General features: G+C 36.5%; 1 protein-coding gene across 1 annotated transcript; it reads left to right on the forward strand.

The window, feature by feature from the left end:
• Positions 1 to 640: 640 nt before the first annotated feature.
• Positions 641 to 5,300, forward strand: LOC133812798 (cytochrome P450 81Q32-like). The gene is made up of 2 exons (XM_062246618.1): positions 641 to 1,639; positions 4,489 to 5,300. The coding sequence occupies exons 1-2, from the start codon at positions 674 to 676 to the stop codon at positions 5,131 to 5,133; spliced, it is 1,611 nt and encodes a 536-aa protein (XP_062102602.1). The 5' UTR covers positions 641 to 673; the 3' UTR covers positions 5,134 to 5,300.
• The last annotated feature ends 15,687 nt before the right edge of the window (positions 5,301 to 20,987 follow it).

The raw sequence follows: 20,987 nt of genomic DNA on the forward strand, positions 1-20,987 counted from the left end.
TTTAAATTTGGAATCAAAATGGTTAGTATTTTATAATTTTGTTCCGGCAATTTTGTTCCCAGGGTTTGAATTTGTTAATTGTTGTTGACATTTACTACCGTAATAAATATAAATATAGGGTATATATATACTATATGACTCAGTACTCCATCAATCTACAATAAAAAAACAAAAAGCAAAAAATATAGAAAACAAAGTTAAAATGAAACAAATAATAATAATAATAATAATAATAATAAATCATATTTATTTTTCTATTTTGTTATAATTGGTATTATGTAGTCCACAACTTCATTCAAGCTAAGGATAATTATAACAGTCGATAAGGATAATGTGTGTTTACTAAAATTCCGTTGACCAAATATATGCCAAACGGTATAGAAGAAAATAGAAGAATTTTCCTCTTTTAAACTTGTTAAATATTCTCTTTTTTCTTCTCATCTAAGAAAAATAGAAAACTAAATAAAAGGCACAGATAGCATAATAATGATAATCTAGAGAGAAATGGGTTCCAATTAGTGGCAGAAAAAGACAAAAGCAGATAGGGAATATTCTTACTATAGGAATATTCTTACTATATTTAACATCACGGCTTATATATATTACTATAGATATATATATATATATAGCTATATTCATATCCAAATATTAATTTTTCTAAAACTTTGAAACCATGGAAGAAGAGCCACTACTACTTTACATGTCCCTTTCCTTCCTTATCCTCATCCTCTTAGGGTTCAAGCTCTATTATCCCTTCATTATCCAAACCAAAAAACGACACTACAAAACCCTACCACCGACTCCACCGTACTCACTCCCAATCATCGGCCACCTCCATCTCATCAAACACCCCTTCCACCGAACACTCCACCACCTATCTCGTAAATACGGCGACGTTTTGTTGCTCCACTTCGGCTCCCGCCGCGTGGTGGTGGTATCGTCGCCCTCGGCCGTGGAAGAATGCTTCACCAAAAACGACATCGTTCTGGCCAACCGGCCGCCTCTCCTTTTTGGGAAACACCTCGGCTACAACTACACCACCGTCACCCAATCCCCTTACGGCGACCACTGGCGCAACCTCCGCCGCATCGGCGCCATCGAGGTCTTCTCCTCGAGCCGTCTCAAGTCGTTCTCGGGGATCAGAAGAGACGAAATCAAACGACTGCTTCGCAAACTAAACAACAATAATAGTAATAATGGTGGTACTGGTAGTGGTGAGTTTGCGAAGGTGGAGATGAAGTCGCTGTTCTCGGAGATGACTTATAACATCATGATGAGAATGCTGGCCGGAAAACGGTACTACGGGGAAGATTTATCGGACGAAGAAGAGGCGAGGCAGTTTAGGAAGATCATGAAGGAGGCTATATCCTATGCCGGTGCGACGAATCCCGGGGATTTCTTGCCGGTTCTGAACTGGTTTGGTGGTAAGAATGGTTATGAGAAGAGAGTGAAGAGGCTTGCGATGAGTACAGATGGGTTCTTGCAAGGTCTGATCGATGAGCATCGGAGCAAGAGGAGGAGTAGTAGTACTGCTACTATTCCTAGTCAACAAGACGATAGTATGATCAATCATATGCTTTCTTTGCAGGAGTCGCACCCTGATTATTACACTGACCAAATTATCAAAGGCTTTATGCTGGTACGTTATTAGTTAATTATATATATATATATATAAATTAAGAAAAATGGGTGAAATGATTTTTCTCTCAAGGAGTTTTCGTAATGTTATTAGTACAATTTAATATAAGGTTAGACTTATATGAATTTAATAAATACTGTGAGTATCACTAACAAATCATTTAGTGTCACTTCAATACTTATAAATTAATAATAGTTGTATAAGAGCTAACTATTATAATGGTAGACATAAATTATAATAATATTATTTCTTATGATTTATTATTAAGAAATTTATTTTCATTATATTTTATATGAAATCTAATTATATGTATATTTAGAAAATAACTAATAAAAATAATATATTATTTTATCTATATTTTTATTTGTATAAATATTAAAGGGTGATTTTTGTTTTTAAAATTTTAAGTTGAAAGAGTAAAATATTCAATTTTTTTTAAATAAAAAGTGAATGAATAAGTAAGAATTTAGAATTAATTATTACATGATTTTTTTTTCAATCACTATAGAAGGATGATCATGTGTATGTATATTATCTTTTGTTTCTTGTATATATTTAATTCAAGTACTACAAGAGAAAGTATTTTTTTGACCTTATTTGTGGAAAATCTAATGATCATGGCTAAATCAAGAAGAAGAAGAAAAAAAACTAGTGGGGGCAAAATGAATATAAAGACAAAAATAGTGTGAATTTTTTTTTATAAGAATTAAACTTAATATATATATTTTAAATTAAATTAACAATATATATCTTAATTTTGATATTTCTATAATAATATAATAAGTATGTAGTTTTGTAATAAAAATTAATGCAATTACTTGTATATATATAATTTATCAAGTATATTCTTTGATTCGACCGCTTATTATTAATATTTGCGATGTGTTATTTTTTTTTTTTTTAAATGGATGTGTTTAAAAGTAAGTCTTTTTTAATCATATATGGTTTCAAACTCAAAGTCGGTCAAGATATATTCTATTGCCCCTTATAATATAAAACCTGACGAAAAAGTATACACATATCTATACTATATATATATATATGCACGGATAATTTTTTTCAGTCATTCTTTTTTTGTTTGGTAGTGAGTTACCGACTCTTATTTAGTAAGTCGTTGATATATCCTTTTTTCCTTACTTCATATAAATATACTTTTAATTATATATTTATATAAATTAATAGTAAATAATAAAATAAAATTTATAGAATATGACTATTGCATTATTCAGTATTTCGTCTGGTCAATTTTCTTTTTTGACACTATTTTATTCACTCCATCTTGTCTTATGTTGTTTTGTCTTTTAAGTTTTTACTTCACTGATTTTTTTCTTTTGTTCCATGCTTTTTACTGTTTTGAATACTAAAAAAATAATATTTATCTTTTCCAGCAAATCATTTTCAATTTTTATATCATCTATTATTTTTCTTTTTGACAAATCTGACTGATTTATATAATAAAAACTGATTTATTTGTGATTGTATATGCATAATATACATTATGTTGTATTAAGTATGCGGAGTTATTTTTTTTTTCTTAATTTATTTTTTCTATTAACCAATATATATAATATACACTAATTATAATATGTTTATTCGTAGTTGTATATGCACAATATACAATATAATATCTATATATATAAATTTAATATGTATGATTATATTGTATTTAGTCAATTGCATTTATATAGTCATATAATAAAAGGCTATCATCATTTATTGAATATTAATACATACGAATGCAACGTGGTTTAATGCATGTGAAAGTTACACGTATTGATAGGCTTGTTGCTCGAGTCATACTATGCTGGTATGTTGATCACATATATACGGTCATCTTTCTTTTTATAAACAAAAAATAAATTATTAACTGTGAACTATTTATTTATATTATTATTTAATTTTATTACGAATTCAAAACAAAAATATATTATTTTTATAAAGAGTAAAACGTAAGAAAAAAAGTAACACTGGTACCGGGTTGCTCGTGCCTTTGGCACGAGCCACTCTCACTAGTATATATATATACAGGGGATATATATACATGACACCACTTTGGTACAACATTTAACTATTTTGACACTTAAATAATTGAATTTTTTTTTACGACGATGTACAATATTGTCATCTAAGATATTCTGTAAATTTTCAAGAAATTCTGAATAATTTATAGTACTAAAAATAAGTTTCGAACAATTGAATTTTACTTGTGCATACACAAAATTAGACACGCGCACAACATTTCAAAATTTCTTGTGCAAATAAAATTCAACTGTTTGAATATTGTTTTCGGCACTATAAATTATTCAGAATTTCTTAAAAATTTACAACTTAAATGACTACAATATACACACCGAAATACCTACTAACTGCACAAGTGCATATATTTATATATTAGAATGAGAAAACTGACAGTTATTAGGCATAGATTCTATATAGGGTTTATATATTTTTAGATCCTGTGTTTTGTCTAATTACCTGTTTGGACTCTGTGTTTTCACAAATTACTTTTTGGACTCTATGATTTATAAAATAATTCAAATAGACTCCTAAACCCAATTTTGATCAAATTTTTTTGAACTAAAATCACAAATAATTCATTAAACTAACAACTCAGAACAAAAATATATTCATTCTGCCTAAGAACTGTGTTGTTATATTCAATTTTTTGTTCATCAAAATCATATTTAGGGACTTATTTGAACCATTTTACAAAATACATGGTCCAAAAAATAATTTGTCAAAATACAAAGTCCAAACAAATAATGAAAAAAAATACTGAGTCTAAAAAAAGTAAAAATCCTTATATATACACACGAGAATATAATAACTCTGGCTCTCTAATTTTTCAGGTATTGTTGCTAGCTGGGACTGACACATCATCAGTGACATTAGAATGGGCAATGTCCAATCTACTTAACCATCCACACATTCTCAAAAAAGCCAAATCAGAGATTGATGATCAAGTTGGACAACACCATTTGGTGGATGAACAAGATCTTTCCAAACTTCCATACCTTCAAAGCATTATTTCCGAGACCTTACGACTCTACCCAGCAGCTCCATTGCTCGTTCCTCACTACTCATCAGAAGATTGCACTATTAAAGGATTTGACATTCCACGTGGCACAATCTTATTAGTTAATGCATGGGCTATACACAGAGATCCAAAGATATGGGGTGACAATGCTGAGAGTTTTAAGCCCGAGAGGTTCGACCTCGCGGGTGGGGACGAAGGTGCTGGACTTTTCAACAAGCTAATGCCTTTTGGATTGGGAAGAAGGGCTTGTCCTGGATCGGGCTTGGCCCAACGTGTAATTGGCTTGACTTTGGGGTGTTTGATACAGTGCTTTGAGTGGGAAATGATCAGTGAAGAAAAAATCAACATGAGTGAAGTCAGAGGTGTCACAATACCGAAAGCTATTCCATTAGAAGCTATGTGCAAACCACGTCCTATCATGAACTCGGTTCTATGTGACTCTATTCATGATATTTAATCATAAAATAGAGTTTAATGCAAATTTTCATTACTTCTATGTTGAATATTATATATCAATGATAAGTTGAAGATCATGACTTGGTTTGAGGTTGTTGGGCATTGTTGTCTAAAAGTATGTATTTGTAAAGTTTACTTGAAATTAATAAAAGTGAAAACTTTCTATAATTTATGGATTATGTTATTATTGAATAATATATATATATAAGGATGGATTATGTTATTGTTGAATAATATATATAAATATTAGAAAATTTGTAAGTTAGTTAATGTAACTATGATATTAGTATAAACGAGTTATATACGAGAGGATTAACAACCTAGTAGATAATGAACTAAATAGTTTTGGGATTTATGCCATTAATGAAACTATATTTCTCATGTAACACATTTTTATCATCAATAAAAGAAGTAGATTTCATTTTGTTTATTCAATCGCATTGTTCGCTTGTTTTATTACATGTTTATTCAATTAATACAATCATTCATAAAATTCCGAACATATATAGAAAGTTACAATTATAGTGACTAGGTCACAGTGGATTATAGTTGTAATTATATGTTCAAAAGAATGAGTCCTAAGATTAAATCAGTGTATTGGATTTTCACTGATTTGGTAATCTACGATATGATCTACTTACACATTCGGGGCATTAACCAAGTAGATAAGATCAGATGTATTTGGTTACATCGGATTAAGACCAATATTGATTATTGATAGATAAATAAGTATCATTATTATCAAATATAATTAATGTCACAACGTTGATCATATGTCAAGTCGATCTTAATTCTGAGTGATAATATGGTAATATATTATTTAAATCTTTTGATTTGTTCGTTATCAACTTACCCTACGCTTTAGCCTATACTTACATCATGGAGATTTAGTAGTGTAATTGAGTGTGAGTATTATTCATAGATATGGAATCTATAACTTCTGCATGAGAAGTGAAAAAATGTTTCCTTAATTACTTTGTTCAAAAGGTTAAATGATTGAGATCTCATTTCTGTGTTTCAGTTCACAGAAGTATCATTTATAAGGAACTTAGTGAGAGTTAAAAATAAAATACTGATGAGGGATAAAATGGTAATTTTCATCCAACTCGTTAGTAAGTCATCGACAGAGGATTGACTGACTCTAATGGTTATAACAATGGATAACATATTTGTGGTTTGGAAAATACGTTCTATGAATTCAAGAGTTCAATTCCGAATCTATAGTGAATTCATGAGGAATTAATAAATTGTGAGATAATTTATTTGATAAATAAACTCACGAGAATTTATTGAAGCTTGTATTCATGGATTCATGGTTCTCATGTCGTCTCTTATTAAATTAAGTTTAATAGTCTCAAACAATTGATTTAATTATCAATTTTGACTGTCTTTTTCGCTATCAATTTAATAACAGAACTTAAAGAAAATAAAGAAGATAAACATCGAGAGTTTACGTGGTTCAAGTTATAGAACAACCCTACTCCACGAGTCTTTAGTATCAGTGTTCTTGAAGCTTGAGATAACAAGCTTCAATGGAGGTTTTCTCGGGTAGCGTATATATTTCTCTGAGTACAAAAGTCGTGAACCATTTTACAATGGTACTGTAACGTCCTGGATAGCCAAGACCGCTACACTGTGTGATTATAAAGGTGCAAGACTCGCTAATCAAGTCACTTTAATCAAACGTGTCATTAATTGAGGTGTTCTAGGGTTAAAAGATATTTTGGCCTCAAAAGATACATTTTACAAAGCATAAACCATTTACAGCAAGGATCCCCAAAACTATTTAGTGTTTACAAGCTGATTTACAAAAATTTAAAAGTCAAAGACAACATTGGCCCTACTAAGGCAAAACAGGTGATCTGGTCCTCCCGTCCTTGTAACTTCCTCAACCGTGGCGGTTAAGCGGCCTGACATGTACATTCACCCTGCAGAGCTCTCCAATCAGGGCTGATCGATCTTGCCTTTGCCTTTACCTGCACCACGCAACACCCATGAGCCAAGGCCCAGCAAGAAAACAACATACACAGCATAAACAATATTATCGAACAAATATTCCAATAAGCATGTTCAAATATTCAATCCATAGCATATAAGCATACTTCAAGGTACAAGTAACCTCATCTATACTTAGATTATTCTACAATCTCATTAATCACATTCATAGCCAGATATAATAATCAATTAACACAAATACTAGGGCCGACACCTTAGGCCGCACCCTCTGTTTAACCCACTAACTCCGGCCCGCTTAAACCGAGCTCAGTGCATAATAAGCTATCCTCGGATACTAGTGTCCGAGCCATGCCAATTGCACAAGTTAACCGTGGCACGCTTAGGCCGTCGGTTTACAATTTACATGGCATAATACCATTCTTTCAATCATATATATCAGGGAGCTCTTAGTCCCGTTTAAATATTCAACAGGGTGTAGTTTTCTTACCTTTGGCTTCTAGATGAACTAGTTACGGGCGATACTCCTTGAGCACGATCCGATCCCCGAGCCCTAGCTTAGCACCTAGTCACAACCATGATGAAGGATACCATTAACAATCTTAAATGAGTTTCTAAACCAAGTTCTAGTCCACGGATCATTGAACTTCACCAAATATGGTAAAAGATTCAATCCCGAGCACCCTAGGTTAAATTCCCAAGCCTAAAATCTCAAAATCCCTTAAGGGCCCCAGCATAGGCCATCCATGTTGCGGCATGGCCCCAACCAGAGCCCTCCTAAGGCACAAAAATAGGTAAGGGCCGCGGCCCTACATGGACCATGCCGCGGCCCATCCCCCTTCCTCAGCACATCTCAGCTTTCAAGGGCCGCGGCCCGACCCTTCGAACCCAGAAAAACCCACCATTTTCAACCTTTAAACCTCACTTTAGGCCACCCCAAAGCTCCCAACTCAAAACCAATTAATAACAACATCATTAGAATGGTTTAAACAACATAATTCAACTAAGAATCCAGCCTAACACTCACCAAAATCCCTTTCCCAATTTCTGAAATTTCAAACCCAAAAACTCAAAACCAGCCATGGAAACTCTAAACTTCAACCATCAAACTTTGAATTAAACCTTACCTCAGCTGTAGAATCGTTTCTCCATGGATCCCCTGGCCTATCTTCAGAGTTTTAAGTCTCAACTCCATCTTGAATATCAAAATCACAACTATTACAAACTCAACCATTTTTCTTGAATTTCTAACCTCAAAAACGAAAATTAATGCTTACCTTGGCTCTAATTCAACCCTTGATTAGTTCCTTGAGCTAATCCTCTAGTTCAGCCCGTCAATTCCCCCAAGTTTCAGTTAATTCCCCCTTGAAAATAAGGGTTTTTCCTTTGCTAAGAGAGAGAAGAGAGAGAAGGAGAGAAATGTTGGTTTAATTTCTGTGTCTAGTATTTTCTAAGTCTTACCAAGTATATCCTTAGGTGATTAAACTAATCCCAAAGCTCGGGGTACCGGAAATGTCCCTGAGGGCAAAATAGTAAAATTCCCCAGTATTCCCGCTTAAACATCCTAACCTCAAATATATCTCCAATTATTTATTTTCATCACCTGATAGTCTAAATCACTACCCGATACCTAAAATACCCCTGACTTGTCCAAAGTCAATTATAATGCCCCGTTGTCACTTTTCCCGCTATCTAGCCCTAGGATCGCCTCGAGTCGCCGGCTACAGAATTATCCACATAATAATGTGGTTCTCACATATATAACATATTTATTTCATATTATCACATAATATCATCAATTATCATATAATATCATTTAAGCACTATTAATCACATAATATCACATTCAAATAAAATTATTCACTCTAATCCCATTTATGCCCTCCCGACACACTAATCAAGGCCCTTAAGCCTTATTAGTGAATTTGGGGTCGTTACAACTATCCCCTCCTAATGAGAATTTCGTCCTCGAAATTTACCTGAATAATTCGGGATACTGTTCCCGCATTGCTGATTCGAGCTCCTAGGTCGCCTCCTCGACCTTACTATTCCTCCACAGCACTTCGACTAACGGAATAGTCTTATTCCGTAAAGTTTTATCCTTTCGATCCAGAACCTGAACTGGTCGCTCCTCATAGGACAAATCTGTCTGTAGCTCTAAGTCCTCATACTTCAGCACATGTTTTGTATCAGACACATACTTTCGCAACATGGAGACATGGAACACATTATGAACTCCTGACAGCGACGGTGGCAACGCCAATCTGTAAGCCACCTGTCCAATCCTCTCTAGGATCTCAAAAGGTCCAACGAACCGAGGGCTCAGCTTTCCCTTAACTCCAAATCTTTTCACCCCTCGCAGCGATGAAACTCGCAAGAATACATGGTCCCCAACCTGGAACTCCACATGTCTACGCCTAGGATCAGCGTAGCTCTTCTATTTGCTTTGCGAGGCGAGCATCCTGGCTCGGATCTTTTCAATAGCCTCATTGGTCTTCTGAACCATATCTGGGCCTAAGTACTTCCTCTCACCCATTTCATCCCAATGAATAGGTGATCTACACTTTCTCCCATATAGCATTTCATAAGGAGCCATTCCAATCGTGGCTTGATAACTGTTATTATACGAGAACTCAATCAAGGGTAAATACTTGCTCCATGATCCCTCGAAATCAATAACACACGCTCTAAGCATGACGTCCAATACCTGAATGGTACTCTCAGTCTGTCCATCAGTCTGAGGGTGAAATGCTGTACTAAACTTCAGCTGAGTCCCCATAGCTCTCTGCAGAGCTCTCCAAAACTTGGAGGTAAAGATAGGGTCTCGATCAGATACAATAGACTTTGGAACCCCATGGAGACGAACTATCTCCCTCACATACAACTCTGCATACTGTTCCACTGTATAGGTCGACCTCACTGGTAGAAAATGAGCTGACTTGGTGTATCTGTCCACTATCACCCACACCGAGGCATGAAGTCCAACTGTCCTGGGTAATCCTCCCACAAAATCCATCGTAATGTCCTCCCATTTCCACTCTCGGATACCCAAAGGCTGAAGCAATCCCGCCGGTCGCTGATGCTCAGCCTTAACCTGCTGACATGTCAAACATCTAGCCACATACTCTACCACGTCCTTCTTCATCCCGGGCCACCAATATAATGTCCGTAGATCCTGATACATCTTCGTGGTACCCGGATGAAGTGAGTATGGCATAGTGTGAGACTCATCCAGTATCTCTTGTCTGATCCCCTCATCTGCCAAAACACAAATCCGTCCCTGATATCGAAGTAAACCTGTCTCAGAAACAGTATAATCCTTAGCTGTCCCTGCTAAGACGTGTTGTCTAATCTCCTGCAACTGCGCATCCACCAACTGTCCCTCCTTGACCCGCTCTGACAAGGTCGACTGCAAGGTAATATTAGCTAACTGACCTACCACCAGTTCTATCTTTGCCCTGACCATCTCATCAGCTAATTCCCTCTAGATCTGGGTGGAACTATACAACTATCCTGGGCCCCTCCGGCTCAATGCATCTGCCACCACATTGGCTTTCCCAGGGTGGTAAAGGATTTCGCAGTCATAATCCTTAACCAACTCCAACCAGCGTCTCTGTCTCATATTCAGATCCTTCTGAGTGAAGAAATACTTCAAACTCTTATGATCAGTGTATATCTGGCACTTCTCCCCATACAAATAATGTCGCCACACCTTCAGTGCGAATACCACTGCTACTAACTCCAAATCATGAGTCGGATACCGCTGCTCATACTCCATCAGCTGCTGAGATGCATAGGCTATAACTTTCTCATTCTGCATCAACACGCAGCCTAAACCCATCCTCGATGCATCATAATAGACCACAAACTTTCCTTCCTCTGAAGGAAGACTCAACACAGGTGCAGAAATGAGTCGTCGCTTCAATTCTTGAAAATTGTCTTCACATTTATCTGTCCAGATGAACTTTTGATTCTTCCTTGTCAACTTGTCATCGGTGAAGAAATCTTTGAGAACCCCTCTACGAACCGTCTGTAATAACCGGCCAATCCAAGGAAACTTCGAACCTCCAGGCATTCCTTGGCCTCGGCCAATCCCTTACTACTTCTACCTTGGATGGATCCACCTTAATCCCTTCTGCCCCAACTATATGCCCAAGAAAGGTCACCTCTGGCAACCAAAACTCACACTTCTTAAACTTGGCGTACAACTGATGCTCCCTTAATCTCTCTAAAACCTGTCGGAGATGCTGCTCATGCTCTGTCTCTGAACTGGAGTAAACCAAGATGTCGTCGATGAAAACAATGACGAACTGATCCAAGAAGTCCTTGAACACCCTATTCATCAGATCCATAAAAGTTGTCGGGGCATTGGTTACACCAAAAGACATGACCAAAAACTCATAATGCCCATACCGCGTCCGAAAGGCCGTCTTCGGTATATCCTCATCTTTGGTCCTCAGTTGGTATTTTTCAAGGAAAGTTGGCATTTTTCTCCTTGGGCCCACGCAAACAAAGCAAACAAAGAAACCAAACACTAAATTATAAGACATTGGTTATTTTTTTAGTATGAAAATGTACCTCTTGGAATAACTTTTTTAGAAGGCCATGCAACTGTGGAACCAACTGCTTCTTGTATTGTAAGCATCGCATGATTAGGACGAAATAAGTAAGATTCTGGTACAATAGCAACATCAACCCATACTTGCATAAAGTCTGGTCCAAGAGGCTTTCCATGTACAGTTATCTTTGGATCACTAGAATCCCAAGGACCTTCAGCAACAATTACATCTGCCCAGTCAAGCAAGTAGCAAGCATTCTTCCCTTCTGTAAAGTTATGTCTTTTTTCTAGTGCAATACTCTACCAAATTTATTTTAAAGACAATATATTAGTTTCTGTAATTGTTCTTCTAAAATGAAAATTTAAAACAATAACAACTTTAATAATTTACCTTAGGGGACTGAATATTGTTTGACTGCGGTACATTGCGAGACTGTCCTTCGCTTGGTGTCACTTTACCACCAACCTAAATATAAAACCAAGATAAGTTTCATTGGAAGAAAAGAAAACTAAGGTTTATAAGTGCAAGATAGAAATACCACCAAGTGTTCTTTAAGTATATTCATCATTTCAATCATTTTGAGCTTCGTATTATGTTGCTCTTCTTCTAACTTGGAGATCTTGCTATTACACATATTAACAACAATTAGCTTTGACCTCGTTACGCCTCTTCCTTGTCCGATTAAACGACTAGATTTTGGGTTACCAAACAATTTTGTCAAGGCATCCTCATCAGCATTGTCTGTAGTTCCAGATTTTGGGTCTTCTAGGAGAATCTCATTCAATGAACCCTGCATATAAATTAGTAAAACTAATGTATGCATTATGAAAAATAAGTAAAAATTCACAAAAATTAAATGACTAATGCTCACAAAAATATCAGATGCCGTTGGGTTTACAGGTTCACCATTCTTCTTGGTATGGGCTCTCCGAAAAGCATCAATTCTAGATATTTTAACATCCTCATTTTCTTTCTTCTACACAATACATCAATAGAGATTATAAAATAGAGACTACAATAATGGAAGCAAAAATAGAGATTATAAAACTTTATTATTACCATATCATCGATTGAGTACAATTAGGTATCTTGAGTAGCTAGAGCAACACTCAAGCAAAACATCAATTCAAATGGGCTACTGATTAAGGTTTTTTTTTTATTGAATGTTGAGCATAAGAAAGATAATAAATTGAAAAATTATCTTTTAAAGTGTACAAAGAAAAATTCGGTGAGGGTGATAGACAGGTCTGGAATTTTTATATTAGAATTTGGTTTGAGGTGGAGGAAGCAGTTATGATAAATGGTTGACCAAGGGACAAGCTTTTTAAGTTATTTAAGACAAGGGAATTGAAACGAAAAAATAGGACTAAGGAAGAATATAGAGAACAGGAAAATGAAACAAATAGAAATAAATATTAGTTTATGTGTTATTTATTTAATTCTAAAATATACTGTTACTCTGTATTTTTATAAAGATAAAGAGCTTCCTAAGGAGCTAATCGAAATATTAGTTTTATAGAGGCTTCCTTCAATGGTCCGTGGTCTGGGTCTGGCCAGGTCTGACAAAGGCACCAATCACCTTGATTTAAGTGGTACTCTTCATTGTCAGAAAAGACACTGGTAAGATCAGAGATGATAAGGAGTCACTATATTATAAACTATAGTGCTTGACACTAGGCTTAGCAATGTTGAGTGACAGAGACATTTGAGGTTTCATAGATTGATGTCCTCTTAGGATTTGTGGGGTCTTATGCAAGGTCACTGATATTTTGTGGATGGGCATTGCATTCTGAATCTGTTGGTATGGGCAGTGAGGTGAACTGAAGTTGACACCCTACATAGGCACTGTGTGTTTCATGTGTAGCTGTTTTGTGGCTGTGAATATTTATTTGTTTAAGTCTGGAAATATACTAAACATGGCTATGCTTAGCTTCTTAAAGATAAATTTGTTACATGGTCTATGTGGTTATATTTTTATAAAAGTACGACCAACTCGATAGTAAATTTGTGTTTATAAAGGGCAGACTATGATGAGATAGTTTGATTAGTTTTTTAAAATAGCTTTTACTTAGCTTAATAAGGACATGCTATTTATTGCCGAGCTTTTTTGGTAATTTATGATCATAAAATTGAACTTTGCTTCCTAGTCACTCCCTTGATATTTTCTTATTTTTGGAAAAATTTTCCTTCAAAGTGGTATGGACTATTTTGGTAATATGGGTGTTGACCGCATTTTTGGCCAACGACGTGTGAACGTCAAAAACGATAAAACCTTCAAGAGAAAATAAACGACACAGACGATTTTATAGTGGTTCAGCCCCAATGTGTTGGTAATAGCCTAATCCACTTAGAGTTGTGATTATAAATCTGCACTCAAGATCAGATGAACCTGAGTCAACTGAGTTTCTTCAGTGCAGATTACAAAATGATGGACCCAAAACGGGTATGTTTTAAATATTTATAACTCGCAAGCGCACGAATCGTATATGGAATATAGTGTTCGTGTAAGCACAAGATCGAACCCAAAGGAGTTGTCTAAAATCGAAAATAAAACTATTTTAAATCAAAAGTAATAAATTCTAACCTAGCCCCAAAGATTGATGAGAGTTTTGTATAATGAAAATAAAATAATAATAAAGATATTAAAGACAAATATATAAATATAAATTAATAATAGAAATCAAGATAGTAAAATAAGATTATTAAGGATTAGAATCCACAAAATACAAGTTCAATAATATTTATAAGTATATTGATTCCCAAGTTTTAGTGATAGTTAAAATAAATCAAACTATCATTTTCCAAATAGATGTATAATTTTAAGCACAAATTACTTCAAAAAAGATAAGATTTTTCTTCACTTTTCAAAATTATAATTTCAAAGCATTTAGTATAAATCAATCTAATGAAATAACAAATAAATCAATGAACATTATTTATAAGGCAAAACATAATATTTTTGTTATAAGCATGGATGTGTACAATTTAATGACACATCTTACACAAAGAATATTATGTATTTGCACTAATGAAGAACAAAGCTTAAATGTGTGCTAACAATCCAAAATACATGATATTTAAGATGAAAGAAGATATTTGAAGAATAAAATTCTATAAACTTTGTTGCACAAAATGGGAAATCAACATACAAAATAAATACTATCTAGTTACATATTGTTTCATCATCACCTTAATAATCTTAAAAAGATTAGAAACACATAACTATAATAGCAAATACAAACTAAAAATTACAAACATAAATAGGAAAATTTGGAGGATGAACCCCCAAATTGTTCCTCTAAAAATACATAGAAAAATAACAAAAAAGAAGAAGAAGATGAAGATGAAGAGAATGGAGAGGTTTTGAAATGTGTAGAATGTGTAGTGTAACCTCCTCTCCCAAAAATGGACACCCTAAATCCCTTATTTATAGCCAAAAATGATGATTAAAATAATCAATTTAAATTAATTAAATTGATTAAATTAATTTAATTAATTATAATATGGCAAATATGGATAAATTATAGGGTGTAATAATTATGTTTTGGGGTAAAAAGTGTAGAAAGTTGGATAAAAATGTGGTATTTTTGGAGAAAATGAGACAAGGGAACATTGATATTTATGGGCTCAATGCAAAATAAAGTGGTTTAGGGCTGCTTTATGGCAGGTGGGAGCTGGGGCGTGTTGGAGGCTCATGGGCCTATGGCTGGCATGCGCTGGGAAGGAAGCAGGAGACCGAATGTATGTTGAGGCAGGGAGATAGTTGAGCATGTGGGAGCTGCTGTGGTCTTGTGATGCTTGGAGTAGCTTGGAGGAGAGAAATGGTCACGTGGCTGATGGAGTGCTTCGTGGGCCAAGTGGTTGTTGGGCCTAGAAGGTGGCATGGCCCATGAGGCTTATGGCTTTTGAAAAATGCCACAATTTCTTTCTCTTTTTGCTTTTTTTCAAGAACAAAAGTGTCATAAATTCCCTACAAAATAAATATAAAATAAATCATAATAAAATATTTTCAACTATAAAATAAATCAATTTAATTCTTTGAAAATATTAATTATAACTTAATTTATATTTAACATTTAATTTCAATAATACAACATTTTTTTTTACCTCAAACTAAAGAACAATAATTCAAATAATTAACTATAACATTTTACAACAAAATAACTATAAAAACACACAAAAATATATAAAATCAAAATAAACCCAATAAATTCAAAATTAACATTGAACACTGCTTGACGTATCGACCAGTTGAACACTGTCCGATTTTACCGACCAGTTGAACACTGCTCGGATAACTAACACACATGCATATTTGTAGCAAGAATTGAACATGCTGCGCATAGTCTCTTTAATCACTCGTAAATTAAAAAGGACAAAACATGTCTAATAATGAGTCTTAAACAACCAAATTGTTCAAAAATAAAATGACTGGTTAACAAATAACCAGCTCATAAACCAAACTTAAATAACAAGTCTAACAACTCAAAATCAAGCTACCACTCTGAAAGCGGTATTTAAAAATAATATATCCTTCGATGCTCGCCACTCCAGTGGTTTCTGATCCTAGCATTCCCGCTCAGCATACTTCTCCTTTGCTTCGTTGCTTTCCTCAGCCAAGTATGGACCTCCACATATGGTGTCTAAGGTAAAGTCCACAGGTCCGGGCTGCAAGGGTGGAGATCTTTGTCACTTGAAACCAGGATTGCTGCTACCTCCTTCTCCTTAGGGTGTCTCTGCCCGATACTTCCTCAACTTGCCCGACCGGAGAAGAAATTCTATCTCGTCCTTTAGGTGATTGCATTCATTCGTGTCATGACCATAATCTCCATGGAAACGACAAAATGTATTCATATCTCTCTTCCTCATCTCTTTCCTGATGGGTGGAGGTTTCTTGTAGGGAACCTCTTCATGACTAGCAAGATATATCTCCGCTCGGCTGGTCGAGAGAGTGGTGTAGTTAGTGAATTGAGGCTCATACTTGGTTGGCCTTTCATTTGAATTCAACTTTGCTTTCTTTTCCTCATGGTGGTCAAAACCGTTATTTCCACGTTTCCTTCCACCAGAGTCACTTGATCCGCCCGAATTTCGTTTCCTACTGACTCACTAGTTTGTGTCAAATTTTGAGAGTAATCTCTTCTTTTTGAGCTGATCTAACATGCATTGTAGTGAAACTCTTTGCTTACACATTTGACTTGGTTGCCATTGTGTCTGACTCTCTTAACTTCAGGTGGCTGCTAATTATGTAGCCATGGTTCCATCTGGACAAATATTTGATAGGTAAAAAAAAATAAGCACATAAAATCACATGCCCTTTTCCTGAATTTGTTTTCACTAAACTGGTTTGTGTTAATTTGCAGCTCTCTTGAGATGGGTCAGGTTTACATTTTTCGTGTTGGCTCTGGTCAGTAAGACAAAATGATTTTGTAGATCAGTTAGATATTATATAGTTCCTAAGCAAGAGTGAAACCTATTTTCCTCTTCCAAAAGGAAAAAAAATAGTGAAATGAATTCTAATATTTATCATTGTGGCTCAGGAAGTTTGTGAAGGGTTGACAATTCTTGGCACCAAAATTTAATTGACTAGTACCTTATATTTTTACTTAACTTATGTTTATGAAGTCTATAATGATGCTTCATCAACAAGTTTTTTAATTTCAAGAATACTGAAGTAGGCAAATTTCTTAAAGGCTGGTATTTGTCGGGTTCAACTTGTCATGCAGGAAAAACGCTTTCACAATTGGCTTGAGAATGCTAGAGACTGGGCTGTCACTCGAAGTAGATTTTGGGGCACTCCTTTGGGGCACAATTGGCGGCTTTGAGGCGAGAGATTCTGGATGAATCTCATACTACACCTTACTTTTTGCATCCAGGCACCACGAAGATGTATCAGGATGTGAGATCGTTGTATTGGTGGCCAGGGATGAAGAAGGATGTAGTGGAATATGTGGCTAAGTGCTTGACATGTCAACAGGTCAAGGCTGAGCATCAGAGGCCGGCAGGTTATTGCAGCCTCTTGATATCCCAGAGTGGAAGTGGGAGGACATCACAATGGATTTTGTGGTGGGCTTACCCAGGACTGTTGGTCAGCATGATTCTATTTGGGTGATAGTGGATCGCGACACCAAGTCAGCTTAATTTCTGCCAGTGAGGACTACCTATACAGTTGACCAGTATGTAGATCTCTATGTGAGAGAGATCGTGCGTCTCCATGGAGCACCTAAATCGATCGTGTCAGATCGGGACCCCACTTTTACTTCCAAGTTTTGGGGGAGTTTGCAGAAGGCCATGGGGACACAGCTGAAGTTTAGTACAGCTTATCATCCTCAGACAGATGGGCAATCTGAGAGGACGATCTAGATTTTGGAAGACATGCTACGGGCATGTGTGCTGGACTTTCGTGGATCTTGGAGTAAGTATCTGCCTTTGATAAAGTTCTCCTACAATAACAGTTATCAGTCAACCATTGGAATTGCACCTTATGAGATGTTGTGTGGTAGGAAGTGCAGATCTCCTATTCATTGGGATGAGACAGGTGAAAGGAGATACTTAGGTCCTGAGGCAGTTCAGAGGACCAGTGAAGCCATTGAGAAGATTAGAGCTCGGATGCTTGCTTCTTAGAGTAGATAGAAGAGCTATGCAGATCTCAAGAACAGAAACGTGGAGTTCCAAGTGGGAGACTATGTTTTCCTTAGAGTTTCGCCATGGAAAAGGGTGAGAAGGTTTGGGAAGAAAGGCAAGCTGAGTCCTAGATTTGTAGGTCCATTTGAGATCTTGGAGAGGATTGGTCAGGTGGCTTATATATTGGCTTTGCCTCCGGCGTTGTCGTTCGTGCATAATGTATTTCATGTCTCAGCTCTTCGGAGATATGTATCTGATGTGAGTCATATCTTGAGTTATGAAGATCTGGAGCTTGAGCCAGATCTCTCCTTTGAGGAGCAGCCAGTTCAGATACAAGACAGAAAAGACAAGGTCCTCAGGAATAAGACGATACCTTTGGTTAAGGTATTGTGGAGGAACAACAAGGTCGAGGAAGCGACCTGGGAGCTGGAGTCAGATATGCAGAGTCAGTATCCCGAGTTGTTCAGGTAAATTTTGAGGACAAAATTTCTGTAAGGAGGGGATAGTTGTAATGCCCCGAAATCTTCGATATGGTGTGGTGGCGGGAATAGTAGGCCGGGAGGGCCATACTTGTTTAATTATGCCATTAATTGATAAAATGCATGTATATGTGAATTATATTATAATATGATGTTAAATGCATGCATGTGGGTCCGCATTTTAAATTACAGGGGTGTGATGATAATTTGGCCCGTTGAGGGTACAATTGTATATTTGTATGCATGTTGGTGATATGTTGTTGAGACCACATTATAATGTGGGTTTGTTCGAGCCATTCGACATGAGACGATCTTGGATTATTGATTAGTGGTCTAGTCATAACAGGTTTAAGTTCGAGGCCCGGGATGAGTCTCGGGGTATTTTAAATGATTAGAGCGTTCAAGGAGTTAAAGGGTAACGAGATATGAATTATTGGTGTTTGGGATTATTGAGAATAGCGGGAATTGGAGAGCGTTAATTATGATTAACGAGATAGGTTGGAAAGGAAAAAGTTGCCCTTGGGAGCCTTTATAAATCTTTAATTGACCTAGGGGTATAATGGTCTTTTTACCCCTAGGATAGATATAAACTGAGTTAAGCTGTAAAATTGAAGAGAAAACAGAGCATGTTTGGAGCTTACCCGTACCTTCCTGCTCATCCATCTCCTTTGTGATTTTTTGAGCTCTTGTTGAGGATTCTAGCTTTGGAAGTAGACCTTGGGAGTTTGGGAGAGTGTTCCACCATTGAAGAGCACCACAACCTGAATTTGAGGTAAGTTTTTAGCCACTAGTTTCCATGTATGCTCTGTTTTGGTTGTTAGTTTCAACTCTTGATTTTGATGTGGATAGTTGGAATCAATGGGAGTTTCTGTGTAAGATTGATTGGGTTTTGATGAGGGGGTGGTGCAGGTGAAGTTTAGGGGTTGGTTTGGAAAGTTGGTTTCAAGGGGAATCGCAAGGAGGGAAAACCAGTGGAGCTGCTGGTCTGAAGCTGGCGCCCCAGCACTATGCAGGGCAGATAGTAGCCCTCTCTGTTTTTGGGGCAGCGCCCCAGCGCTGGTTGGCAGCGCCTAGGCGCTAGGTCAGTTTCAGGGTGTGTTGTTTTTAGGGTTCGGGATGGTTTTTAAGGCTCGGGGTTTGGTTCTGTTATACCCGAAAATTGGAGAATGCATCCTAGGAGGCTAAGGAGAATGCATTCTAGGAGAGCTAAGGGGAGTGGTCCTAGGAGACCCCAAGGAGGATGTGGTCCTAGGAGACCCCAAGGGTGTGTTTGAGGTAAGCCTCCCAAGGTTTCCTAAGTGTTGGCTCGAACGTGTCCAAGGTAGGTAGCTAAGGAGGAGGAGTCCCATGCAAGTCAAGAATGGAGACTTAGATTTTGTCAAGGAAAGCCTACACAATGTCCGATCGGATATAGTTGGGAGATGCTAAAGGGGAGTGCTTCAGGCTTGTCCAAGGTGAGATGTCAAGGAGGATGCCTTGGACCCCCTTGGTCCAAGGAGAAGGCAAGAGGAGGATGCCTCGAACCACCTTAGTCCGAGGAGAAGGCCACAAGGTCCGATCGGACCTTGATTGGAGAAGGTATGCTCGGACTTGTCCGAGGTGAGAAGCAAGGGTGTTGGCTCGGACCACCTTGGTCCGAGGAGAGCCAAGCATGCATATATCACCTTGGTCCAAGGAAAGTTTGAAGGAGTAACCAACATGCATGTGAGACTACGTCAAAATCCCAGGAACAACTTCAACAACATATGCGGGAATCTCTCATTTCTCACTCAAATTGAGGAATCAGTTGTATTTTAAACATTTATTGTAATATAAATATAAGATGAATAATAAAATATCCCTATCGTAAGGGATATCAGTTGAGGATCCCAGGCCTATAAATAGAGAGCTTATGGGATGAGAGAGGGGTTCTTCTTCTGCTTCTTCTTTCTAGAGAGAGAAAATTGGGACTGTGTATTCTAGAGAGAGAAAGTTGGGTCTGAGTATTCTAGAGAGAGAATTCTTGTATTTTTGCCATCTGTACTGAAGAAACTCAGTTGGCTCAGTCCATCTGATCTTGAGTACAGATCTATAAATCACAACTCTAAGTGGATTAGGCTATTACCGACAATCGGGGCTGAACCACTATAAAAATCTCCTGTGTTATTTACTTTTCTTGTTTAAACCGTCTGTGTCATTTTTATTTCTCTTGAAGGCTTGTCGTATTTGACGTTCTCACGTCGTTGGCTAAAAACACAGTCAAC

Source organism: Humulus lupulus, chromosome 1 (assembly GCF_963169125.1).
Source record: "Humulus lupulus chromosome 1, drHumLupu1.1, whole genome shotgun sequence".
NCBI lineage: Eukaryota > Viridiplantae > Streptophyta > Magnoliopsida > Rosales > Cannabaceae > Humulus > Humulus lupulus.

What these genes read in the sequence shown, in the direction of transcription:
- LOC133812798 (XM_062246618.1), top strand. Translation starts at nt 674, where the DNA reads ATGGAAGAAGAGCCACTACTACTTTACATGTCCCTTTCCTTCCTTATC. An exon ending in TTATCAAAGGCTTTATGCTG is followed by an intron (nt 1,640 to 4,488) that starts GTACGTTATTAG and finishes CTAATTTTTCAG; the next exon opens with GTATTGTTGCTAGCTGGGAC.